The 26,896-nt window shown below is 43.1% G+C and overlaps 1 protein-coding gene and 1 long non-coding RNA gene across 3 annotated transcripts in view; one reads left to right on the top strand and one right to left on the bottom strand.

Moving 5' to 3' along the window:
• The first annotated feature begins 4,929 nt into the window (after nt 1-4,929).
• Nucleotides 4,930-18,987, top strand: LOC136568540 (uncharacterized). The gene is made up of 2 exons (XR_010785241.1): nt 4,930-5,077; nt 18,219-18,987. It is a non-coding gene; the product is annotated as an uncharacterized lncRNA (long non-coding RNA).
• The window catches only part of LOC136568538 (hsp90 co-chaperone Cdc37-like 1), a 92,968-nt gene continuing 81,453 nt past the window's right edge, over nt 15,382-26,896 (bottom strand). Inside the window, exons 2-7 of one of the 2 annotated variants that reach the window (XM_066568560.1) lie at nt 22,521-22,802; nt 21,657-21,750; nt 20,232-20,347; nt 19,819-19,941; nt 16,765-16,923; nt 15,382-15,981 (exon numbers count right to left, since the gene is read on the bottom strand). In XM_066568560.1, the coding sequence (XP_066424657.1) occupies nt 15,883-15,981; nt 16,765-16,923; nt 19,819-19,941; nt 20,232-20,347; nt 21,657-21,750; nt 22,521-22,802 (873 nt within the window). In that variant the 3' untranslated portion in view covers nt 15,382-15,882. Of the gene's footprint in view, nt 15,982-16,626; nt 16,924-19,818; nt 19,942-20,231; nt 20,348-21,656; nt 21,751-22,520; nt 22,803-26,896 lie in introns of those variants that run through there. The other variant, XM_066568559.1, reaches the window with a different exon arrangement.

Below are 26,896 nucleotides of genomic sequence, written 5' to 3'. Positions count from 1 at the left end.
GTCTGCACGCCTGGCAGGCCGGCGCTCCCCTTTCAGTTTTTTTGTTGTTGTTGACCCTCTGGGAGTGCTTGTAGTTTTCCTCCCGTGCCATTTCTAAATTCATCAAATTGCCTTTTCAGGGGACACTGGCTACTCCAATGCCCAAGGTTATTGCAAAGCAGGCATGGCTTTGTGGGGTCAACCATTGGTGGTCTTCGCTGCTGCCCAGGGTACTGCTGTGCTAAGGGAATGGGCGCAGGACTAGCAACGGCGACACGCTGTGGTGGTCTTGGCAGCAGCCTTGGTCTGGTGTCTTCAGCAACACTCATCAGAGGCACTCTCCTGTTACAGACTAGAAGCATATCTTTTAGTGTAGGGGGAGGTTCTAGAAGGAGACTCAGAATTGCCGCTCGACACTGTTCATTTGCATTTGTAAATGCCATTTCCTCTAAAACTTCTTCCCTTGCATTCTCTTTTTTAACTTGTATTTCAATGGCTCTAGTGAACCTTTCTACAAATTTCAGAAAAGGCTCTGATGGTAGCTGCCTAATCTTACTGTAGGGCTCAAAAGGCCCCTCAGGTTGGAGGGAAAAGAATGCTTTTTCAGCTGCTTCCTTTACTTTCTCAAGTGTTTCTACAGGAATTGCGGTAGCTTGGATTGAGGGTGAAGACCATTGGCCTTCACCGGAGAGATGCTCAATGGTAATTGGCATGCCATTAGCATCTTTCGCTGTGTTTGGATCAGCATGCAAGCCTGGGAGAGCCTCTTTTAGCAGTTGTTTCCATGCTACTTCCCATAATTTGAATTCTGTAGAGGTCATGAGGCATGAGAAAAGCTGTTTTAAATCATGTGGGACTACTACAGTCCTACTCAATTCAGAATTTAAAAGGCCACGGAAATATGGACTGTGTGGGCCATACTCCTGGTGAGATTTACAGACCTCTTTAATCAATTGTCTTTCAAAAGAGCTCCAATTAGCAGTTGGGGCCGCTCCTCCTTGTGCTGCAGGCTGATATGAAACAGGAGCGAATGACAAAGTGGGACCCTGTATTGGGTCTGCAGCTTCCTGCCCTGTATCCTTTGAATTGGAAGCAATGGGATCACAGATACAGCAGTGAGGAAGTGCAGTGGGCATGCCCCCACCGTGGGAACAGAGGGAGGGGGTGGGGACGCAATGGGAACAGGGGGCGGGGACGGGGGGCTGGCAAGGGGCGGGGATACTGTGGGAACAGGGGGCGGGGACACCTGGTGATGTCACATCGGCAGACGCCCCCTGGGAGGAGTAGAGGGGTGGAGCTGAGGGTACTGCAGGAAAGGGGGGAGGAGGGAAGGTGTCACGAGGAACAGGAGGAGAGGGGGATGGGGAAGGAATTTTGGGATGCTTAAGGGGATCTTGGGAAGAAGACGACCAGGTTTGGGATGGTGCCACGTGGCATCGTCCATCTTGTGTACCCCCTAGGGACTGGGGGCCATTTTGGGCATCATTGCTCTCTGAAAAACTAACACGTGCTCTGGGTTTCAGAGCGGGGGACACAGGGTTTTGGGAAGTTTCCATGCAGTCTGGCCAGGGCCTTGTGGATAAGGGAACTCAGGCATTTTAACGGGCTCAGGGAGTCGACTTCCCAGCACATGAGCAGAATTTGCTCTCTTTAAAATACCAAGTTTAGGGGTAAGAGGTTTAGGGCTGGAAGGGGGAGAAACAGGGAGAGCAGAGGTACATGGCTCGATATTTGGCCTTTTCTCCAATTCCCTTTGTTTGAGCAAGGCTGTGGAAGAATGGCTACGTGACAGGGGCCATGTCCTGGACCAAGAATCGGGAGGATGCAGCTAATCTGGGTCTCTGCACCTGCAAAACACTGTGTCCTTGAGCATAGCTGTGGTACAATAACAAGTAGTGAGAGAGACATGAGAAAAGAAAGATGTAACCCCTAAGGTATGAGGAAGAGCTGATATTGTAGTATAGCCAATGGATTGCTTAGCTTGCAGAATATGTATGAGATTATTACTTGTTGTGCATAAAAGTCTGATGCTCTCTTCAATAAACGAAACTTGCTAAACACTCGTATTGAGCGTCCAAGTTTCCCTCACCGCGACACAAGGCTGTTCGAATTTGTAAGCTCCAGAACACAAATTCAGCTGAAGATGTATTCCCAGACTGTCCCAAGGTTATCAATTCATGCCCTACTTTATCCCAAAATTGAATATTGTGGACTTCCTCAGGAGAAGTTTGTGGGAAGTGCAGAAAAAGCCACCTTATAAACTGTTTCAATTTTCCTTTAGAGAACTTCACATTTTCACTGACTAAAATTCCAACAATATGATAATACACTCCTTTTTGTGCTGTGCTTAACTTCGAGCCCATTTTAGATGTAAATGGCACAGAACAAAGTCCTGCCGACCGAATGCAAAGCCAAAATCAGCTACCGATTTCTAAAAAGACCACCGTTAAAAAGCGATAACGATCAGATGAAAGCTTTTACCATGCAGCTGTATATACTGCTTTTAAAACTGCCGCGGCAGCAGCAGCAGGAGCAGGGAATCGGGACCCGCCCCGCCGCGTGGAGAGACAGGCAAAGCCTTCCCCGCCCGAGAATGCAGCCCCCCCTCACCACGTGTAGAGAGCAGCCCCCCCGCACCATGTGTAGAGAGCAGCTCCCTGCACCACGTGTAGAGAGCACCCCCCGACACCGCGCGGCAAGCCGAAACCGGGGCTGCCCCGCACTGCATGTAGAGAGCACCCCCCGCCCCCGCACCGAGAGAGAGCAGTCCCCCCGCACCGAGAGAGCTCCCCCCCCACACCGAGAGCCGAGCACGCTGTGCTGCTGAGCCGGAGGGAGGGGCAGGCAGAGCTGTCCCGCTCCTCCGAGCCGGTGCCGCCAATTCTAAAAACGGCAAAAATACGCCGCAGTGAGTTAAAGCTTAACAGGGTATCGCTTTCACTCCGCAGGGCTGCACAGCCTAAAATGCAAGAGCAAAAAAGAACAAGTCTCACGGCAGAGATGGAATTTGAGCTTCTACTCCCCCCAGGGAGCAGAAATACTCACTGAAATTGAAACTGTTGCTGGCAAAGTCAGGCAGGCTGGTCTCTTCACTTGAATAGGACCCCTCGGGCAGGAGGGGCTCCCCTATTCTCCTCTGGAAAATTCGCTCACCAGAAAGGAGCTGCACTTTCCAGAGGCACTGAGCATTCCACGAAACTTCTTGTGGGATCAGTCCCAAAGTTTCTCTGGAGAGCTATGCATCCACAGCTCTACCAGTGGACGCTAAGCTGCCTTAAAGCTTTTCCAAGGTTCTGAAATTCCTTCTGGGGCTGCAGATTCATGCAGCCACACCTTTGGGCACCAATTTATGGAATATTAATCCAAATATTATCGGGTGGGACGTGCCTGGGCTCGTCTGATCCTTGCTGCTGGGCCAAAGGCAGCAGCTGTGGTGTTTCACCTCAGAGATACCTTTGGCCGGCTGGATGCTGCAGCTAGGCGCTCGGAACAAATCCAGGCATAGTAGAAACTCAGTTTACCTCTGGTGGAAAAGGTTCAGGCGACGGTGAAGAGAAAAAGGAGAGGATTCTGCCGCAGAGTTTTAATCCAGAGTTTTATTCCAGGATGACAGACCTCTGAATCTTGCAACAGCTCCCAACAGAATACAGACTGCATGGTCCTGTCTCCTTTTAAGCCCAGGGACAGGGGGAGGGGAAAGGAGAGGTTGGCACACCTGGGGGGTTGGGATAGGTGAAACAGGAAATGGCATCACACTGCAACAAAAGTCCAGATGTCCGGACTGTCTCGGTCAATCACAAGACTTTGTTATCATTCTTTTTCTATTCTTAGCTAGCCTTCTGAAGAAATCCTTTCTTCTATTCTTTTAGTATAGTTTTAATATAATATATATCATAAAATAATAAATCAAGCCTTCTGAAACATGGAGTCAACATTCTCGTCTCTTCCCTCATCCTAAGACCCCTGCGAACACCACCACAACCTGTCTGGACAGTCCTTTATAAAATGTCCAAAATCTCCACAGTGAAAGCAGTGGGCCTGGTCTTTAGAAGCCATTACCGCTTATGTAACAGAAACTCCTTCAGCAATACCCTTAGCAACTGCTTGGGCCACTGTATTTTCAGTGGACAAATGACGTGTACAGCTTTCCAGGATTTGCTTTATGGTAGGTTCTGTATCCAAGGGTAGAGCCCTCAGAATTGTTTTGAAATGTTCGTTTGAGTTACTCATGGCAAGCTTGCATAACAGTTCTTTTCTTGCCTCTGTGCTCTCTATCTGTTTTTCCAGAGCATCTTTAATTCTGTCCACAAATTTAATAAAGCTTTCATCTACTCCTTGTTTAATATTAGAAAAGTGTTGGGTAGGGATAGAGTCCTCTGGGGTAAGAAGTAAGGAGGTTTTTGCTGCAAGTGCCACATCTTGTAATGCTTCCTTAGGTAAGGTGTCAGCTTGGTCAGAGGGTTTCTGTAAATCCCCTTCCCCAGACAGCTGTTTGACTGTAAAATCTGGCTTATCAGCATTTGTAGAATGTTTTTAATTGTCTTTTCCAATGCCTTTCCCATAACATATATTCTGCTGGGGAAAGGAGGCAGTGGGCAATATTTTTAAAATTGTGGGGTACTAAAACATGTGCTGAAAAGATTGCTTCTTGGAAATTGCTAAAAATATGTGAACTTCTGCCATGTTCTTTGGCTATATTTCTTAATTGTATGAGTTCCTTGTTTGAGTTAGGTTCCCACATCTTTCTATTAGTGGCCCCACCTCTTTTTCCCTTTTTATAATCTACTGGGAAGGCATTAATTTTTTGTGACATCTGCCAGTATCCTGCCTTGATTGCTTCTATCTTAATTAGCGCCCATGGATCAATGTCCTCTGTATCAGAATCAGAGTCACTGTCACTGCTGTCCTCAGAGGAGGAAGGAGAGTGATCAGGCAGTGTCCTATGCTTTTTACAGCGTGTTGGAGCGGGATTTTGCAGGGTTTTTTGTGGCTGGGGAGGATGTGAGGAAGCACATGGGAGAGCTTGGCCAGAGGGAGGCAGCAGTGGAGCTGGAATGGCTGCACCACGAGTGGCACAACATGCACAGGGTTGTTGAAGGTGGGTGCTACCGTGGGGTGTCTCAGAGGTTCCATTCAGGTGACATTGAGTGTGTGTGGGCAGCTGGAAAGCCTGTGGGTGGGGGTAAGGGAGAAGCGGAGGAGAGGGGCTGGTGGGATCAGCATGGGCTGCCGCGGGTGCAGCATGTTGTGCTGTGGCTGCGGCGTGCTGGCACGCAGGGAGACCTCCTGCTATGGCAGTCAGGCAGTAAGGGATGGGGGTGGGGGGGCCAGCATTAGGGGTGGGGGCTGGGATTGGGGCACCGGTGGCAGGGGTGGGGGGAGCGAGAAGAGGGGTGGGGGGGGCTGCGGTGAAGGCAGGGGGAGCCGTAGTGGTGGGAGCTGCAGCGGGGGCAGGCGGGGGGGGGTGGGGGGAGCCGCTGCAGGGGTGGGGGAAGCGGCAGGAAGGGTGGGGGGAGCCGACCCAGTGGAAACAGGCACCTTTGCACTCGCAGATAACACACGGAATGCCGCGGAATTCGTGTTTGCTGCGTCCGGGGGGAAGGCGGGGGGGGGGGCGGGGGAAGGGGCGACCGTGCGAACCTCGCGGGCGTGGAGGGAGTGGGGGGGGGGGGGGGGGCGGTGCGAGCTCCATCTCAGGGAGAGGGGGAGGGTGGAACAGCGGCAGAGGCAGCACCCCCCTGACTCAGACGGCTGAATTCCAGGGAAAGATTATAATCAGTGTGATTAGCATTTGAAGGGAGGTTGTCTGTCCCTGCAGGGGAAGGTTGCAGGGGGTTTGAGCTAACTCTGTTGGCTTTTTCTACATCTTTAGTTATAATGTGGAACATAGGAATAAACTGAGTTACAGAAAAATCTTGGTTAGTTTGGAGGGTATATATCATGATCCCAACTTTGTCCCAAAAGAAGTTTTTAGTAATGATGTCTGTGTTAGTATCTGGAAACTGAGAAAGAATCCATTTTATAATTTTTTTCAGGTTAGTTTTTGAAATATTACCTTTAGAGAAAGAAAAATTGTTAGAAGATAGGATTTTTAGGATTAGTAAGTATAAATCTCTCTCATTCTGGGATCGTTTCAATGTACTAAGTTTTGATCCCATGTTTTCCCGTTCCCTACCAGCAGACAAAATGAGAAAAAAAAAAACCAAAAAGGGACCCAAGGAAAAATGCGCGTGATTAAGGCTGTTTTAAAACTTACACTTCTTCAGCCCAGTGTGGGTCAAGGGTCTGCTGGAAGTGGTCTTGCCTGTGTCAGTCTCCTCGAACACTCGTTCAGATGTCAGCTGTGAGGGTCGACTGACCCCCTCCCTGCAGAAGAGTCCTGCTATAATGGAGGCTTTTCTTTGGGGGTCTTAAGGATCCGAAGGCAGTAACGATTTCAAAAAAATGCTGCTCCAGGGCTCCTTTCTTGTTTGGGTCGCCAAGTATTGCGGCCTTTTGCTGGAGTTCTGTCCCCAGCAGGCTGCACAGGGCCCGTATAGCACAGTCCTGTTCAGGACAGACTGTCTGAGCTCCCAAGCAGTTCTTAGCCGCAGGCAACCTTAGCAAGCTTAAATGAGATCAGCTCTTTAGTGATTATCAGCTCATTGTGATTTCAGCTCTTCAGCTTGCTAGGTGCCTAGGCAGGCAGACGCAGGGAGAGAGAGGAGAAGCAGGGAGAGAGAGGAGAAGCGCTGTGTGAGGTTCCACAGAAGCGTCTTTATTGAAGTCTTCTGTGAAGGTTCCCAGTGACAGCTCTTCTGCCCGAACTGGGCAAAAGTAGCTCTTTATATAGGATTCAGGGGTATCAGAAATTGTCCAATAGCAAGGGTTAAAGGAAAGTGACCTATAGAGTAACAGAGAGATAAGCAGGGGTCCAAAGACGGAAGAGAGGGGCTTCTAAGGTTCCAGTCACCACGACTTGGCATTTCCTATCTTGGGCTTCTGACCGCCAGGGAGCCCTTGCAGACTCTGGGCCTGCTACAGGAGTCAGATTTGGGTCTGTGTCCCCTGACACCCAGAGCTCTTTCATAAAAGCACCTTCACATATTCATTCCGTGATTACGTGTTCCTGAATGCTAACACTGGGGCCTATAGTGACAGGATAAGGTGTAATGGTTTTACACTGAAAGAGGCTAGATTTAGATGGTTTTACACTGAAAGAGGCTAGATTTAGATTGGGCATAAGAAATTATAACTGTGTCCAGTTCTGGGCCCCTCACTTCAAGAAGGACATTGAGGTACTGGAACAAGTCCAGAGAAGGGCAACATAGCCGGTGAAGGGTCTGGAGAGTAAGTCACATGAGGAATGGCTGAGGGAGCTGGGTTTGTTATGTCTGGAGAAAAAAAGGCTCAGGAGAGACCTTTTCACTCTATACAATCACGTGAAAGGAGGCTTGCAGTGGGTCAACACTGGCTGGATGCCAAGCACCCACCACAACCACTCTCTCACTCCTCTCCGCAGCTGGACAGGGGAGAGAAAATATGACAAAGGGTTCATGGGCTGAGATAAGGACCAGGAGAGATTGGTCATCAAATACCATTGATGCCTGGAGAGGCTATCTGGAACAGAGGCTAGACAGTGCTAAAGGAATAAAGTAGGTATTTATTAGAAAGGCCGTCAAAGGATACACCTTAAGCAGTACAACAGCCCAGCCGTGGCTCTACCCAAGATGGACCCAAGGTGGATGCAAGATGGATGACCAGTCACAAGTTTTCATACTTTTGTAAGTTTTGGTCCATTTACATATTGGCATTAATTGTCCAATTACAGCTTCAAGTTATGAAATTCTATCCTCCTAGATTGCTTTCCTCACTTTGCCATTGTTTAAACCTTTTTGGGCCAGAAGCTGCAATGGTGTCCTTGGGCTAGAAAAGGATTGTTTTGTCTAACTAAACTATGAAGAGAACTTGCTAACTTTATATGAAGTTCAGAGTTACATACTAATGCAGTACAGAATCTGGAAAATATGAAAGCTAAAACTTACAGCATCACCATCATGGGTAAAGCAGGCTCAACTTAGATCTATGAAGTGAATTTATTAATAACAGAATCAGAGCAGGATAATGAGAATTAAAATTAACCCTTCAAACACATTCCCCACACCCCTCCCTCTTTCTCAGCTCTACCTCCTACCCCCAATGGTGCAGGGAGACAGGGAATGGGAGTTATGGTCAGTTCATCACCCATTTTTCTCCCATTGCTCAGGGAGAAGAGTCATTCCCCTGCTGCACTCTGGGGGTCCCAAGGGAAACAGTTCTCCATGAACTTCTCCAACATGAGTCCATCTCATGAACAACAGTTCTCTGCAAACTGTTGCAGTGTGAGTCCTCCCCAAACTGCTGAAGTGTGGGTCACTCTTCCATGGAGTGCAGTCCTTCAAGGACAGGCTGCTCCAACCTTGGCACCTCTCTCCATGGGCCGCCCATGGAGTCACAGCCTGGAGACTGGATGAGAAGACATAGACTCAAGCAGTGCCAGGGGAAGTTCAGGTTGGACATCAGGAGGAATTTTTTAACTGAAAGGATTGTTAAGCATTGGAAGGGACTGCTGGGGAAGTGGAGTCCCTGTGAAATGAATGTGTATATGAGTTGAGATTTATAGGGAAAAGCAGTATGTCTTCAGCTCTATCAATTGATCTAATACAAGGACTTATGTGCCCTAGACCTTATCTGTTTGTCAATCTACTTCAAGTGTAGGAGTTCTACATTTCCCTACAAACCTTGCCTTGCCCATATTCTTAGAGCAGCCTGGCTTCAACAGCACTACAGCAGGCCCAGTTCTCAGCCTTATCCTTGTACATCATGTTCTTTCTCCAGCCCCTTAATGTCACTATCATATTTTCTGAAAAATCCCCTTGCCCAGGATTTTCTTCCTGGGAAGCTGAGAAGCCTCAGAGAAAAAGGAAAACAATATGATCTCATTTGCTTCTCCTGTGTTTTGCTGCTTTGGAATGTGGTTTGGAGATTGTTTATCCAACAGGTGGTTGTTTGATTGGTTTCACGTGAATTGTTTTAACTTAATGACCAATCACAGTCAGGCTGTGTCAGACTCTAGAGAGGGAGTCACAAGATTCATTTTTTGTTCTTTGTAGCCTTCTGTCTGTATCCTTTCTCTATTCTTTACTATAGTTTAGTATAGTATAGTATAATATAATATAATATAATCAGAAAATAATAAATTAGCCTTCTAAAAATATGGAGTCAGATTCATCTTTCCTTCCAACGACAGGGACCCCAGAAAATACCACATCTTAATCATCTTGGTGGCCTTCTGCTGAACTTGCTCCATCCAGTATGCCAATATTCTTCTGTACTATGTCTGGTTGGGGTGGAGTTAATTTTCTTCATAGCAGCTCACATGGTGCTGTTTGAGATTGTTGACCAAAAAATTGCTGATAGAACACTAATATAGCTACTGCTGAACAGTGCTTGGCACAGTGTCAAGGCTTTCTCTGTCTATCACTCTGCCACCCTGGTGAATGGATTAGGGGTGCACAAGAGGTTGGGAGTGGACACAGCCCGACAGATGACCCAAACTAATCAAAGAGAGATTCCATTACATATGCCACCATTCTCAGCAATGAAAAGTTTAGGGAAGTAAGCCATCTTTTGCTTGAGAACTGGCTGGTCATTGGTCTACCTGTGGGAGGTGGTGAGTGATTGCCTTTGTGTTACAAATAGATGTGGGGGTTTAGATAAGTCCTTGCCTTTTGCCCAGGCCTCCAGCAGCAGGCAGTAGCTTTACTGAGGTGGCCAGCCCCCCAAAACCCACTCTCCTTCACAGGTTCTTTAATAATGGCTGATTCCGTCTATTATAGAATGAATTATTTATTTAATAGACACAAAACTAACAGACATAAGACTTAAAACTAATCATAGGAAGGAATAAAGACAAAAAGGAACTATTAGTAGATCTACCTAAGATGGACGACTGGTCACAAGTTTTCACAATTTTATAAGTTTTGGTTTTGGTCCGTTTACATATTGGCGTTAATTGTCCAATTACAGCTTCAGGTTAGGAAGCCCCATCCTCCTAGATTGCTTTCCTCAATTTTCCATTGTTTATACTTTTTTTGGGCCCAAAGCTGCAATGGTGTCCTTGGTCTTCAGTCTGGAAAAGGATTGTTTTGTCTAATTAAACAATGAAGAGAACTTGCTAACACATTATATGAAGTTCAGAGTTACACACTAATGCAGTACAGAATCTGAAAAATATGAAAGCTAAAACTTAAGGCATCAGGGCCAGTTCTTTTTAATATTTTTATTGATGATATGGGTGAGGGTATTGAGTCTTTCATTAGTAAATTTGCTGATGACACTAAGCTGGGAACGTGTCAATCTGTTGGAAGATAGGAGGGCTCTGCAGAGAGACTTGGAATGGTTGAATGGATGTGCAGAGTCCAATGGGATGAAGTTTAATAAGTCCAAGTGCTGAGTCCTGCATTTTGGCCACAATAACCCCCTGCAACGCTATATGCTGGGGACGGTGTGGCTGGACAGTGCCCAGGTAGAAAGGGACCTGGGGGTACTGGTCGACAGTCGACTGAACATGAGTCAGCAGTGTGCCCTGGTGGCCAAGAAGGCCAATGGCATCCTGGCCTGTATCAGGAATAGTGTGGCCAGCAGGGTCAGGGAAGTAATTCTTCCCCTGTACTTGGCACTGGTGAGGCCACACCTTGAGTATTGTGTCCAGTTCTGGGCTCCTCTGTTTAGGAAGGACGTTGAGATGTTTGAGCACGTCCAGAGGAGGGCAACGAGGCTGGTGAGGGGCTTGGAACACAAACCCTATGGAGAACAACTGAGGGAGCTGGGGTTGTTCAGCCTGGAGAGAAGGAGACTCAGAGGTGACCTTATCACTCTGTACAACTACCTGAAAGGTGGTTGTAGTCAGGTGGAGGTTGGTCTCTTTTTCCAAGAAGCTGCTGACAGAACCAGAAGACAGAGTCTTAAGCTGCACCAAGGGAAATATAGGTTGGATGTTAGGAAAAAGATTTTAGGGAAAGAGTGATAAAATGATATTGGGACACATAAGACAGATGATGGACTTTGGACCTGGTTAGCATAAGAGATTTGATAACAGGATGCCTTGGCAAACAGAACTTTGACGATTAAATCAAGACTAAGCTGAAGATTAAATCAGGACTTACCAGAAAAGAAAATTACATCAAAACTTCTGCAAGCAAGAGATTTTGTAAAATGTATAAGTTTGTTTATGTGATGATTAACCCAATCATTGTAGTAAAACATTGCTAGTCTTCCTAAAATAGTATATAAGCATTGTAGTCCACAACAAATTTGGATTTTTCTGACCATATCGGAGTCTCCCTGTCTCTCTTCATCGCCGATAAAGTACTGGAATGGTCTGCCCGGGGAAGTGGTGGAGTCGCCATCACTGGATGTGTTTAAAAAAAGATTGGATGTGGCACTCAGTGCCATGGTTTAGTTGAGGTGTTATGGCATGGATTTGACTCTATGATCTTAAAGGTCTCTTCCAACCTAGTCATTCTGTGATCTTATTGGTTTCTACAACTACTTGAAAGGAGGTTGTAGTGAAGCGGGTGTCAGTCTCTTCTCTCAGGCAACAAGTGACAGGACCTAGCTTTAAGTTCTGCCAGGGAAGGTTTAGATTGGATATTAGGAAAATTTTCTTCACTTAAAGGGTGATTAGGCATTGAAACAGGCTGCCCTAGAACTGTTAAAAAACATGCACTTAAGGACATGATTTAGTGATGAACATGGCAGCAATAGGTTAACATCTGAATTCAATGACCTTGGAGATCTTTTTCAACCTTAATGATTCTATCATTCTATGATTGTAACAACAAGCACCTAGTCTTGTACCTGGAAAGGAAGAACCCCTTACAAAGATATAGGCTGATGCCTGCCTGGCTGGGGAGCAGCTGTGCTGAAAAGGGCTTGGGAATTCTTGATAGACAGCAGGCTTAACATTAGCCAGCAGTGTGCCCTGGCAGCAAATGTGATCAAAATAATCCTGGGCTGTATTAGCAGTAGTGTAGCCATTAGATCAAGGGAAGTGATTATCCCCCCTCACTTAGCACTCATTAGACCATATTTAGAACACTGTTTAGGGCACAGTACAATGCAGGAAAAACATCGATCAGCTGAAACATGTCTAGTGGAAGGCCACTGAGATTATCCAGAGCACATGCTGTATGAGGAGACACTGAGGGAACTGATCTTTTTCAGCCTGAAGAGAAGAAGGCCTAAAAGTAGTCTTTCAGTACCTACAAGGAGGCTATCAAGAAGACAGAGGTAGGCCCTTCACAGGGCGCATGGTGGAAGGACGGGAGACAACAGGCATAAGTGGAAACAAGAGAGGCCCTGACTGAATAGGAAACTTTTTCAGTGTGAGGCTGGTCAAGCATGGGATCAAGGTGTCCAGAGTAGTTGTGCAGTCCCCATCCTTGGAGGCTTTCGAGACCAGACTGGACAAAGTCTTGAGCAACCTGGTTTAACCCCGAGATGACCTTGCTTTGAGCAGGAGATTGGACTGAAGACCTCCTGAGATCCCTTCCAAATGGAATTTTACTATGATCCTATATTAATGTAAGTTAAGCCCTGTTGTATTCTCTTCCTTTCTGGAATGCCTGTGAAATACTTAACTGGGTTCAGTAGTAGAGAAATATAGTTCATTATCTGCAGTTTGCAGCTGAGACAGTTATTGCCGTGGCACACCTAAGATATTTGTTATCATGAGGACTTAGTGGTCTTGGACAAAGGTCTAGAAACATGTTTAATGTTTGTTTTCTTTGTATAAGGAAAGGACATAAAAACAGCACATGATGGAGTAAAAGTGAGGAAGCACCTATCAGCTCAAGTCTCCATAGACAGGCCTATGCAGCATGCTGCACACCAGAACAGAGATCTATCTGATGCTATCACCTTGGGGGTCCTGATATCAGAAGGAGTGTAAGACAGCATCTAATACAATTACTATAATTGGTTCCATATAGATTCTGGTTTTGTGTCTATAAACAACCTCTTTTGCTGACATCCTGGATAGAATTTGCTGTTTCCTTGAGTCCTCGTCTGCCCAACAGCTAAACAGAATAGCAAACAACCTGAGGATAAAACACAAGTCTTCTAGACAGTAGTACTAGGGCCAAGAAAGGGGTTTCCATCAGCTGATCTATTGCTAATTTTTAACTAATATTTATCTCACTGTATACTACAACAGACTTAGACTTCACTAAATCAAAATTAGAGCCTACAAGAAAAAAAAGGCTAGTGTTGTATAACATTTAATTTGCCTGTGTCAACAACTGTGTGCAGCCTCTATAAGAACTAGCTAGTTATATAAATTTATTTATTTGAGTTAATAAAACTATTACTCTAAAATGCATTCCAAACCCTGTGTGTGGTTGTGGTTGTCCTGGGTTGCAAGATGTGGGTGGGGGTCTGTATTCTATCATCATCTGTTAGAGGTGAGGCAGTTATCTTCTGTTAATTGGGCAGTTTTTCTTTCTCTCTTCCAAAACCAATCCTCCCTCTGGGGAGATATCTTCTGTTAATGGGGCATTGAGTCTCACTGATAAAATTACATCATCCCACCTGTCTTTTCAAACCAAGACAGTGGTCAGAGCAATGCAGCAGAGGGCCAAGTAAACAATAGAAGATCTGGCTAAATGAACATTCAAATAAAAGACTCCTGTAAAGACATGTTGTAGTGGTTTGACGCTGGCCCAACTCAAGGCACCCTCGATAGAGTTGTTCGCTCACCCTGCCACAGCTGGGCAACAGAGGGAAAAAAACCTAATGAACACTTCATGAGTTAGCTAAGAAACAGGAGAAATATTTCAAGGGCAAAACAGGCTCAGCTTAAGTTGCAAAGTGAATTTTATTACTAACAGAATCAGAGGAGATCATGAGAAGTAAAATAAGCCCTTAAAACACCTTCTTCCCCCCCCCCCCAGCCCCTCCTTCCTTCCCACCAACAGTGCAGGGAGACAGGGTGTGGGGGTTTTGGTCAGTTCATCAGATTTTCTTCTACTGCTCCAGGGGAGGAATCCTTCCCCTGTGAGACAATGGGGTGCCTCTCACGGGAGACAGTTCTCCGTGAACTTCTCCAGTGTAGTTCCACTCTCACAAGCAACAGCCAAACTGCACCTGCTGCAATGTGAACTCCCCCAACGGGCAGACAGTCCTCCCAAAACTGCCACGACATGGATCATTCTTCCACAGGATGCAGTTGTCCAAGGACAGGCTGCTCTAGCCTGAAAGCAGGGGCCCCCGTTCTCCACTGGGTCTTCCACTGGATCACAGCCTCCTCCAGGCACCTCCCCCATGAGCTGCAGGTCGATGTCTGCATTCCCCGTGGACCCCTATGGGCTTCAGGAGTACAGCTGCTTCACCATGGTCATCACCATTGCCTGCAGAGGAATCTTGGCTCTGGTGCCTGTAGCACCTCCTGCCCCTCCTTCTCCACTGACCTTCGTGTCGCCATGTTTTCACTATTATGTTCTCACCTCCTCTTCTCTGACTAGGAGAAAAAACCTGTGACTTTGTTTTGATTTTCTTCTTAAATATGTCATCACAGACGTATCACCAACTTCTCTCATTGGCCCAGTTTTGGCCAGCAGCATGTCCATCTTCAGAGCCATCAAGGATTGGCTCTGCTGGACATGGTGGAAGCTTCTAGCAACTTCCCACAGGAGCAATCTTTGTGGCTCCCTTGCTGCCAAAAACCAGGCCGTGCCAAACCAATACACACGTGAAGAAAACACTTATTTTGACATTCAAGGTACAGACTCTCCCTTGAAATATCTCAGCTACAGAGTACATGTTTATGGACAGAGTTGCTATAGAAGCAGCAAGTTTGAAAAGTTTGGTAGAAATTTTAGATTGCATAGGCTCTGACACCAGACTTGTTCTGGGAATACCACTTGGAAGTAAGATTCTAAAATGGAAGGCTTTTAAAGATCTTCCTACTTCTCAATACTTGGTAATTTCATAAAACATTCACTTAATAAAAAGAACTTTAGTTTAGCAGTGTATGAAATACCTGCCAAAACCTGACTTATAAGTGCTTGGCTCCTGACTGTAATCAAGCTTTTTGTTGAAAGTAGAGTCTCATCCCACCCACTGTGCCTGATGGTCCCCTTTTGTTCTCTTTATCGAATGTTTTTCACTCCATTACAGATCTAGCTTTAAAAAAATAGTTTAAAAATTTAGTGAATTTAAGCTAAAAAAGTCTTAAAAAATAAAAAAAGAAAGTTTCTCAGCGACCATACAACCCAAAGATCATATGTAAGCAATTGTTAGTTGGGGGGGAACACCAAACAATGTTTTTATGAAAGCAAAATGTAACATTTAAATCCTCTTAGAAGAAGTAGACAGCCAGTGTTTTCATTGATGCCATCCAGATCTGCAGTACTGATGTCATACCAATTTATTGCTATTTGTGTTAAAATCAGATTTAAGAGCTATACCAGGAATATAGCAGAAGTATAATTGTGATTTCCAATATTCATAGAATAACACATAGCCATATCTAATAACAATAGCAGTTTCTACTGGAAATCTATCACCTATTGTGTAAACATTGTATTTGTGGAATTTATTTTTCATACTTTAATTCCCAAAATTATAAAAGGCAAATTTAGTAGCATAAAACACATCCACTTCCACATTTGGCAATGAGAACCTTCTTCATATACAACCAAAAACCTAGCAGCACATTTTCAAACATTATTACAATCATTTCTGGATTACTCTCCCTCCAAATACCCTCCATGCTCAAAACACCAAAAAAAAAGTGCAATACCAATAAAAATGTGTCAAGAAAATAGCCACATTCTTTTCTTTGCAATAAAAAATGAGTACTTTGCCTCAGTCTTAACAGTGCTATACTGTGTCCATCATTTTGGCTTCTTCATCTTTTTGTAGCATTGAATTTAAATTGCAGACACTTCTGTTTATGCAACCTTGTAGATCATTTGCATTCTGCAACAAATGAAGAATTGAAAGCTTAATCTCAATACATACACTTACAGAGAATTAAGTCAAGCTATTTTGTCTGTTAAGATGAGATAATTTTGTAAAAAATATAATTTCTTAAATAAAACCCTAGACATCATTATCATAATGTGAATATCAAAAGCTTCTTTAAATTTAGCAAGCATACTATGACCTTATTGTGAATTTTCTTAGGGTTCAGTTACCAGATTTTACCAAACAAGTACCTTGAGTAAATTTATTTCAAAGTACTTTAAATTGTGTCCCATTTCCTAACATCCAGCTTTTAAAAGCTTTTAAAATTTTCTTTTCAGATATGATCATCACTAACACTGAAACCAAACACCCCAGTGTTCCAAGATAAAGATAAAAACAAGGGCAAAATTGCATAACAGTGCAAATTTTCCTTAGATTTGATTACCTGCATATTTCCATTAATGGAATTAGTAATTTGCAGTTGAAAGCTCATTTCACTTCCTGTGATTCAAAGTATATTTAATTCTGGTACCTGAAGAGGTTAATGATGTAGTTTTCTATTTAGCACAATTATTCAAGGGCACTGAACTAATGTATGCCTTTTGACACTATAAATTGTGAGAGCTTTCAGAAACAATGTCTCTCCCATACTGTTAATAGTGCACACTAGAACTAGCAGTGCTCCAAGTATAGAGACCTATTCCTAGATATCAAAAAGTACATCTTCTCAAGAGTGTGCCAAAACTTTGTTCGTAATAGAGTTTTTATATTCATTTTTGGAAATAAAAAGTCTACCTGTGACAAAGACTCCAGTCCTTCTACAATACCAGTATAGACACTGGAATTCTCTACTGACATAGCTTGAAAGCCTTGAGACTGTGAACAGATTCTCACTCTTGATTTGAATGCTTCAAGCTCAGTTTTAAAAGCTTCCAAATAGCCTTCTTCCCCTGCCTGTAAAGAGAGGAGTGAAATACTTTTCATCTTAGCCAGATTTACTTCTAGTTGTAAGCATACATACTGCTAAAAAGAAGTCCTGAAGTAATGCATATTATACTCATTGAAGGATAGAGGTTTGGACAAGTCAATAACAATATTAGCAGCAGTCAGCTTAAAAAGAGGATTCAGTGTTGGAATGCAAGCATCTCTGAGTCCATCAGAGAGAGAAATGAATGTAGGGGTTGAATTAAAGCCTTTAGAGAAATTAAGATCTATTAAGCCACATGGATATGGAGTAGAAGTGTAGGTTTAAGTTTTAAGTAAGTAGAAATGTAAGTTATAGTTTCAAGTAAGTAGAAATATATTTTAAGTGCTTTAAGAAACTGTGTTAGGTAGTAAAGGCCCTAAGGCCCAGTTTAAAGTTCAGTAACAGTTCCAGACATAACAAAAACATAGCAGAACTTTGCTTGCATCTCTAGAATCGATAGAACTAATGCGTAAATAGATAGAACTATTCACGTAAATAGATAAACTTATATACATACATTTTTAGTAAGAAAACAGATAGTACATTTGCGTAAATAGATGTCCTAGGGTGACGTTATGATGCTTGTATCCCCAATCGTCTGTTCTGTTTATGCTGGATATTATATTCTGTGCCTTCAAGACTGGCTCTGAGAGTGAAGGTGGGGAGAAGAAGCACGGAGTTTGTTATCAGCCTGCACTCACTCCTCCACAGTCTGCTGGAACACAGAACTCCACTGTGTTGTCTGGGCACGGATGGGGCAGAACAGGGCCCTTCTTTGCTTTTTTAGTTAGTTTAGTTAGCTGAGGCAGAGAAGTTTTCCCTGGACTGGTTTTCTTTCCCTTTTGGAACTGTTCAAACCTGCTCCAGACTGGGACCCAGGGGGAGCACCGAGAGCTTGCACTTTGTCGCCACCGGGGCCTACTCTGGGCGGCAGACTTTCCCAGTGCTGGAGGAACTGATAACAGATTGACCACCCACAGGAGAGATTTTCTGAATTTGTCATCTCTTCAGAGTGGCGAATGAGTTTTGTCATCTGGTATTGTTCATTTTTTGTGCTGGCAAGTGCTTTGCCTGTTTAAATAAACAGGTTTTTTTCCACTTCTCTCTGAGGAAAGTTTTCCCGAACCGGTTGGGGGAGGAGCCATGTGGGTTTGCTTTCTGGGGGGACCCCTTTTGGAGGTTTTCTCCCAAATTTGCCCTAAACCAGGACAATAGATAATATTACATATATTGTTTTTTGGGTAAGAACTGACACTACTTTCGTACTACTTTCGCACATTAGAATAAACTTCAGATTGGGATCGAAAGAATGTTTTAGAATCGTGTTTATAGCTGATTGGTTGTTTTACGTATAAAAATCCCCCTGTATTGGGAAGAGGACAAGAACCACAACAACAAGAAGAAGATGAAGATGAACTACAACAAGAAGAAAGAAGAAAAGGACTGTGGGGCTGTGGTGGCTGCTGCTTTGGCTTGGGACTCTATGTTACGGAGCTGTTACTACTGCCTCTGCTTGGGACTGTGTCGGGTAGCTGCTGCTGCTGCCTCTGCTCGGGACTCTACGCCAGAAAGCTTTAACATGGACTTTTAAACTTAGAACTCTTTGTGGAGCAATGTATCTGAACAACTTAGACTACAGTGTGCACCAGCCATCCTGCTTGTAACTGCTCTTATCAGAATTTTCTCAGTGCCCTCTGGAATTCATCAAGGTTACTAATACATAAACTGTGCTAAAATAAGAAAGATGAAACTGAGAAACCAAATTCCAAGACCACAAGACCTCGATAATGGGGGGTGGCAAAGCACCTGGACTGTAACCAATCACATATTCTGAGAGGTGCATGCAGAACGCGTGGACAAGACAAAGGCACCAATAAGAAATGGGTGACTAGTGTGTACAGAGAGTTAGAATGTATAAATAAGTGCATCATGTAAACAATAAATGGCTTCTGCTTAATCATATTGGTCTATTGTCCAGGAGTCCTGAATTTCCCACACTCTTTGCCTTTGAGACTGATGTATTCATGCAATAAACAACTTTATAGCAACCAACAACTGCTCTTGCCTCTTTGAAGACCCCAGACCCAAGAAAAACTCGACAATTCAGGTATGATGGTTTTTGTTTGTTTGCTTTGTTTTAAAGACAGACTTTGGCATTTGATAAGTATAGGAACTGAGATATTCATTCATCTGAGAACATGCAAGAACAAAACAAACATATTTTTAACCCTTCCTTTATTCTACCTCAGAATACCCTTAAGAGAAAAGGTACTCGTGGCAGCACTCACTTCAAAAGCAAAGCATGAATCAAAGTGGGTGTCAGCTTAAGTTCTTAGGGCAGCATTAAGATCAGCCTGACTTGATTCTTCAGTCTTGTGTAACTTAATATAGAACCTGAATCAAACCACAGCTCCAGTCTTCACCACACATCTCTCCCTCTCTCAGCATTTCAGAGCTAACTATCACTGACTGAAGAGAAACAGATTTCAAATTAGGCCCTGCCATGAACTGCATAGAGACGCATGATGACAAGCAAAATAGGATACTCAGTCCTTAGACACATTCATGATACAGATAAGTAACATGATCCTCACACATTCACATTACCAATGTAATTTAGGTGGTGCTTCATTATTCCATACTCCTGTAGTTCCCATGCTATGTTCTGCTTTCCCTCTGGCCTAACAAGAATACATGGAACTTCCATTCTCAAGACCAGAATTACACAAAACATTCATCCTAGAATGAACTGCCAACAAAACAACACTTCCCTATAAGCTTGATTCAGTCAGTAACATATTTAACCTCCAACCTCCTTCAGAACACTGATCCTTTGTAAGGGTATAAGAGTTTTTCTCAGTGATATACAAATTCTGACTTACTTTGGCTTTTTGGAAGAATAGACGAAAACAGCCTCTTGGATCCACATTACAACTTCTGGCCATTTCTATAATAAACTGCATCACAAGTGCTTGGTGTGCTATTTGTTCCATCAGAGCTCTTTTCTGGAGAGAAAGTACATAATTAGAGAAAATATCTTTAAAAGTATAACTCTACCTAAAATTCAACATAATCTTTACATTTGATTCCTAAAGAGAAAAGAACTGATGCTGAGAAACAAAGAAACTTAATTAGCTATGATTAGATCTAATGTAGTAATGTGTTTTTGAGGCTTCCTTCATTATGGGAAGACATGGAGAAGAGTAATTAAATTGGCTCATCAATTTGGACAGCTTTTCTGTAGTGTAAGTGGGAAACTGCATACTTTTAAGCAGTTTAAAGTTCTTCCTAGTACCTGTTCAGCTTCTAGATGAAAACACCACAAGATGAGATATTTAGCTGTTTCTTCACATACAAGATATGGGTAATCAGACAAAAATCTTTGACTGTCATCCCATCTGCCCAGCATGCCTAATTAAAAAAACACAACAGCATTAATTAATACATTCAATATTTAAATGATTTAATGCAGTGAGGACATTATTGAAATTTACATACTACTATGATCTCCTTCATGCTTTATTGATACCTCAGAAGAACTGCATACTAATCAAACTGAACTCAAATTTTTTGTTGTTTTTAAAACACCACACAATGCTGAAAGACCATTGTCAATCAAGTATGCACAAACTGTAAAGATACAATAAGAATAAGACCTTAACAGTAGCAGCTAAGTATATTTTAGTATCTCTGGCAGTGTTAAAAACAAGTTGATTGTAAATGGTTTTCACACACTGTAACAAAGTAGTATCTATCCATATTTGTTAAGAATTTGATGGCATGTCTAAGTTGATGGATATACACTCAGTGATTTGACAGAAACGTTCTTAAAGTTCTTGCAAGTAAGACAAATAGAAATGAAAACATAATCATGATCTAAAACTAATATGCTTCTGGCATGGTTTGCCAGGTTTTAGGAAATACAAAGTTATTTTTATAACCAAGTTCTAGCATTAAGGTCAAAACAGGAGACCAAACTCAGTGGTTGAAAGTTAACTTGAAGACTGAATTGTAGTAAGTAGCATAAAACTACCTTAATGGAAAGAGCTGCAGGTTGAAAGCCAGAATTCAGAATTTAAGCAGTGAGATCACCTTTGCCCCCATTGTCCTTCACATGAGTTAATTGACCTAAAATATATATTAGTGATATTTCACTGCTTGCCAATACTAGATACAAAGTTTTACCCTTCTATCACTCATATAAATATATCTTTAAAATTAAAAGTGGCTGCATCTCTACATAGTCTTAACAGCTGTTTTGCAGATATTTGCTTTTTATCATTCATCCCCCTCATGGATTATGAGACAGTAAAACTCCACCTACTTATAGGAGGCAGGTACAGACAATCCCAGGTACTTTTACATGCAGGAATTGCATCTCCACTAATGCCCCTATCATTTCTCATGGAACAGCAGAAGAAGTTGCTAGAATTTAATTTTCATTACTTTAAAAATTTTTTCAGTTCTATACTGGTGCAAGAAATTTTCATTGATCATAGGAATTTAAAGACTTGGGTGATTTAGTTTCCTTTACTTTGAAATATTTATTTGTTATAATGCTAAATCTCCTGTCCTGAGAAACAAGAGTCTAGATACTCTACTTGACAGATGTTTCATTTGTTAACACCCATTTTGAATAATAATAATAATAAAAAATAAATAGACCTACACAAATTCTACAGGAGGTTAAACTGCAAAATGTTGGAAGGAACATACTTACCAAAGTATCTAATCTTTTGTTCATGCTTCTGTATAAATGATTTAGACATATCTTCATCTTCATCTTCTTTTCTTTTATATTTACTAATAAAACTCTAAAGATAAGAAAAAAGCTATCATAGAATCTCCACATTTACCTTTTTGAACTATAAGATTATTTTAATTCATTACTATCTAAAGTGCAATGTTCTAGTTTTAAGCATAGCCCAGCAAACACATATGTAGCCAACACTTAATGTACCTATGAAGGTTGTTTACCAAAACATAGCTTGTCTAATTAATAATAGGGTGAAAAACTACTTATCATACTCTTCTTCTAAGCAATAATCTATCTCAAAGTTCAACACACTAGTAGGAACTTACTGATCTATAAATGATGAGAAACATCTATACAGTCCAGTCCCAATAAAGCTAACTCAGTGGAATTAGAAAAATGATGCATTAATAATTCATATTCAAATTAAGTGCTGAAAACAAAACTGGAATTTACTATGAAGGCAGTTTGTGCTAAAATAATCTTTATTAAGAAATTAATGTTCTCAGAGGTCAATTGTGCATGTTTCAAATGTGAGAATTTGGCATAACAAAGAAGCAAATTTCACGTGAAGAACAATTGCTCATCCTTGGTTTAGGCAGCAGTTGCTAGAAGGGACAAATAAAATTTCTGATTCCAAACTAAAGGAGAAGTGTCACATATATTTCTTATATCAGTGTAATATGCCCCCTTTAAAAGGACAAAAAAAGAAAGAAAAACATTCAACACCTTACAGTAAGCACTGCACTAGATATAGAAAACATTCAAGATGAGAAATAAATGAAATATAAAAGGCTTATAATTGTGTTCATACAAATTTATATGACATACCTTATTAAATACCTCCTTACTAAAAGAATCTGTATTCCATAGATTCTGTCTTTCCCTCTCTATTAGGGCTGCTTCTTTTCTCTTCCATTCTTCTTCTCTTTGTCTCAGTTCTGAAGCTTCAGTCTGTGCTTTGGCATATTCCTGATCCATGGATTCTGAATTATGCAGTGCTAAACTACCAAGTTTCTGCTGGGCTTCTGCTAGATTCCATTTGGATTCTATGGAACTCTTCACAAACTCTTCTTGGTTTTGACAGATTAATTCAATCCCTTGATCATAGTTCTGTGTAGAAAACAAAACATGCTGTTTAAGGAAGGAAAACAGAATTTATGAAGCATATAGAAAGAGAAGACTTTGACTCCCAAATAGAACACTGAGATGGAAGGCATCTTAAAAGCAATATTATATTCACAACTGACTAAACATATTACCAGATGATAAATTGTCTACACCTGGTGAGCTAACACAATGCTTATTCTACCATAACCACTGGCCTATGGAACTGCACAATGCCCATTGTGTAAGGAGAACTGAAAGTTCACCAGCCCCAGTGCCCTGCCCACTCAGCCAGGTCGACAGAACGCATGTGTAAAGGGGAGGGAAAATATGCTAATGATTTCGGGGAAATGATTATCATATGTATGTTTAGTCCAGGACAATCAATGAATGTGTATGTAAAACACAGTATATAAAGAGAAACTTCCCTGTACTCAGCGTGCACAGCTTTGGGAGGAGCTATCCCCACATGCATCTGGCCAAATAAAGAATGCCTGCTTCTTAATGTTGCATCGCTTTTAAGGAGTTTTTTTATTTTACTGAATTTTTGGTTACAGTAATATAGGAATACAGCTAGAAAGCCGAGCTGGGAGCACTGTCCAACTCATGACAGAAGTGGATATGTTAGCATTAGTAGGCCACAAGCCTTGGCAACAAAAAGCAGAACCTCGAAGAAGGAATGCAGAAGTTAGCAGTGTGCTTGGTAAGATGTGCTTGGTAAGCAAAACTCATATGAGGTAATGCATACTTGCGGTAGTTAGTATGAGGCTTTGAATTAAGCAACGTTACCTAGTTACATAAATGTTATAGTTGTGCTATTTTTAGTAACTGCTGAAAAGGTATATAAGCTCAGCTTTGGGAATCAATAAATGGCTTCATGTGTGCAAACCATGGAGTCCATGTCTCTTTCATCAGTAGTCATCAAATGGTGCCCTCGTTGTGAGGAAGTGGAGATCGCCTAGCTGTGCGACTGACGACAAGCCCTGCAGAACTAAGTGCTGCTGAGAGGAAGCAGGAAAGCCGGCCGGTGATGAACCCCTTTGGATAAAGGAGGTGAGGTACCTCTCCGGGATATAGGAGGTTAGCCGCTGCAGGGGACAGTGGGTCAGGGAATATCTGCTCAGGAAAGAGATGTTTTTGAACTTATGTCTAAGCTGTTGCAACAGCATGGCAAAACTGTACTCTCACATGACTTAAAAGTCCTATTAGGATGGGCAGCTGCTGAGATCCCAGGAATCATCGAGTTCACAGTCTTTACAACAGATCTGTGGGACAAAGCGGGAATTAAGCTATGGGATTCTGTTACCAAGGGGAGTAAAGCGGCTGCAGAAATGATCCCTTACTGGCGAGTGAGTTTTGAGACCTTAAAGGCTCATGAAACCTCCCAGGCTGCAGAGAATACCTGCTCTCCCTCTACAGCAGAAACTTAATGCTCTTTAAAATCTGAAGAGACTGCCACTAAAGTTGTTCGCCCCTCCTTCACAGCAGTCTCAAAATTCCATACATTCTGAAGAGACTATGTCTCCTTCTCCCACACCATGGCAAACACGACCCTCAGCCTCCGTACCATCTCTCATGAGGGGAAGGAAGGGGGGCCCTTCGCGCTCTGTAGGGGCTTTTGCTGCTGGCTTGGGTCCAGAAAACAGTGAGGAAAGTGAACAGGAGGGCCCCAAGGAGGATCCCTTTAATCCCAGATACATCAATTCTGATAAAAAACCTGATTTATATCCCCCCGACCCTCATGACAACTGGGTACGCTTAAAACAACAAGTATTAAGGGAGGGAGAGTTTGACATTGCTGAAAGAATTGTGGCACCATTAATATATTCGGGCACTGGAAAACAAACTGCTCATTGGGAACAGTTGTCTTTCCCAGAAATTAAAGAGCTCCATTGGGCAGCCACAGAGCACGGTATTGGTTCACTGTATTTTACAAACCTACTAGATTCTGTGTTTGCTGCTCACAAAATGACCCCACACAATTTAAAAACTCTCACTTGGCTGCTGCTGTCTCCCATTCAATATGGCTTATGGGAGAAGGAGTGGGAGAAGGGTCTGCCAAGACTTCTTATAACTTATGTGGGTCATGCTGATCAGACCCTGGCAGCCCTCACAATCAGGCAGCTTATGGGAACAGGACCATATACTGATCCTGCTGCCCAGGCACAAGACTACCCAAGGGAAGCCCTTGATGGAGCCTGGGATGCAGCTCGCCAAGCCTTTCTTAAGGTCCCCGATTCAAAAACACCTCATAAAGCGTTCACAACCATTGTCCAGGGGCCTCAGGAGCCCTACATGGAGTTTATTGACCACCTTAAGCAAACACTCGAATGTCAAATAGATAATGCAGACGCTTGTGAAATGTTGCTTTTAAATCTTGCTGTTGAAAATGCAAGCATAGACTGTACAACACTCTTTAAGTCCCTGCCTAACCAAGAACCAACCGCATTGGGACAATAGACCATCAATATGAAACTATGACCACAGCTTTTGCAGCCATCAAAGGTGCCTCTGGAACTTTGGCAGTTTGTTACAGCTGTGGCAAGCCTTGCCACCTTAAAAAAGACTGCTTTGCTCAGAAAGGAGCTAAGCAAAAACCCCTGATGTATGTCTGCGGTGTTGTAAAGGTTGTCCTTTTGCTAACCGATGTCGCTGGTAAGTATGATTCTGAAGGTTGCCCAATCCAGGGAAACTGGAAATGCAGTGCAGGCTGGCGCCATGCTCTGACACAAATGCCTCAGCCGACACCAGTGCCTCAGCTGCCACTGCAGATGTCAACTCTGCAAGTGCAGCTGCCGAGAATACCCAATCCAGGATCGCCTCAAGTCTTCGCCCAGCAACTGCAGGCATTGCCAGACTGGACCTGGCAACCTCAGTCACAGTAACATTGCTTGACTCTTCTGTTCATTTACTCCCTACAGGAATTTTTGGCCCACCAGGACCCCAGAAAAGTGCTTTGCTGGTGGGGAGGTCTTCAACTACCCTTTTAGGTCTTTTTGTCCTCCTGGGAGTTATAGACTCAGACTCTGTTGGGGAAATTAAAATCATGGCTTGGACTCCCTTTCCGCCCTGTACTGTCCCTCAAGGTACATGTATCGCACAATTGATTCCTTTTTCACAGTTTGTCATCCCCTTTAACAGAATGCAATACTAGGATGGGAGGATTTGGCTCTACAGGGACCCCACAAATATTATGAGCGCAGATAATTTCTAATTAACGTCCCACTTGCAAATGTACCTTGTCATCACAGGGGGAACAGATAACACTCACTTGTATTTTAGATACTGGAGCAGATGTCAGTGTTATCTCTCAAGTCAAGTGGTCCCTCACTTGGCCCCTCACAGAGGTACCCCAAGCTCTCACTGGGATTGGAGGGAGCAGTTGCAGTTACCAAAGTTGTCATCTAATTCAGGTGACAGGGCATGAAGGTCACATAGCCTCTGTGAAGCCGTTCATTCTGCCTGTGCCCATGGTATTATGGGGACGAGATGTACTTTCTCAATGGGGTCTCAAAATTCAGTCTGATTTTTAATAGGGGCCATTGTGGCGTATGACACCCTGAAATTAACCTGGAAAACTGAAACACCCCTCTGGGTGGATCAATGGCCCCTCCCGCTACCTAAATTACGTGCACTCACCGACCTTGTTAATGAACAACTTCAAAAGGGACATATTGTCTCCTCTACCAGTCCCTGGAATTTGCCTGTGTTTGTAGTTAAAAAACAAACCATCAAGTGGCACTTGCTCCAAGACCTCTGCAAAATTAATGATGCCATGGAGGACATGGGAGCCCTTCAGCCTGGTCTCCCATCCACTACCATGATCCCTCGAGATTGGCACTTAACAGTCATTGACTTAAAAGACTGCTTTTTTGACAGTCCTCTGCATCCTGATGATGCTCCTAAATTTGCCTTTTCTGTTCCAAGCATTAACATGCAAGCACCTTTGCAAAGATATCACTGGGTTGTCCTTCCTCAAGGAATGAAATGCAGTCCCACTATTTGCCAGTGGTTTACTGCGAGTGTCCTCAGACCCATTCACCTAAAAATGCCTGCTGCCTTATTATATCATTACATGGATGACATTCTTATTGCAGCAG

The sequence above is a fragment of the Molothrus aeneus genome, chromosome W, assembly GCF_037042795.1.
Source record: "Molothrus aeneus isolate 106 chromosome W, BPBGC_Maene_1.0, whole genome shotgun sequence".
Taxonomy (NCBI): Eukaryota; Metazoa; Chordata; class Aves; order Passeriformes; family Icteridae; genus Molothrus; species Molothrus aeneus.
The sequence above is the reverse complement of the archived record's forward strand: the minus strand, read 5'-3'. Positions and strand labels throughout refer to the sequence as shown.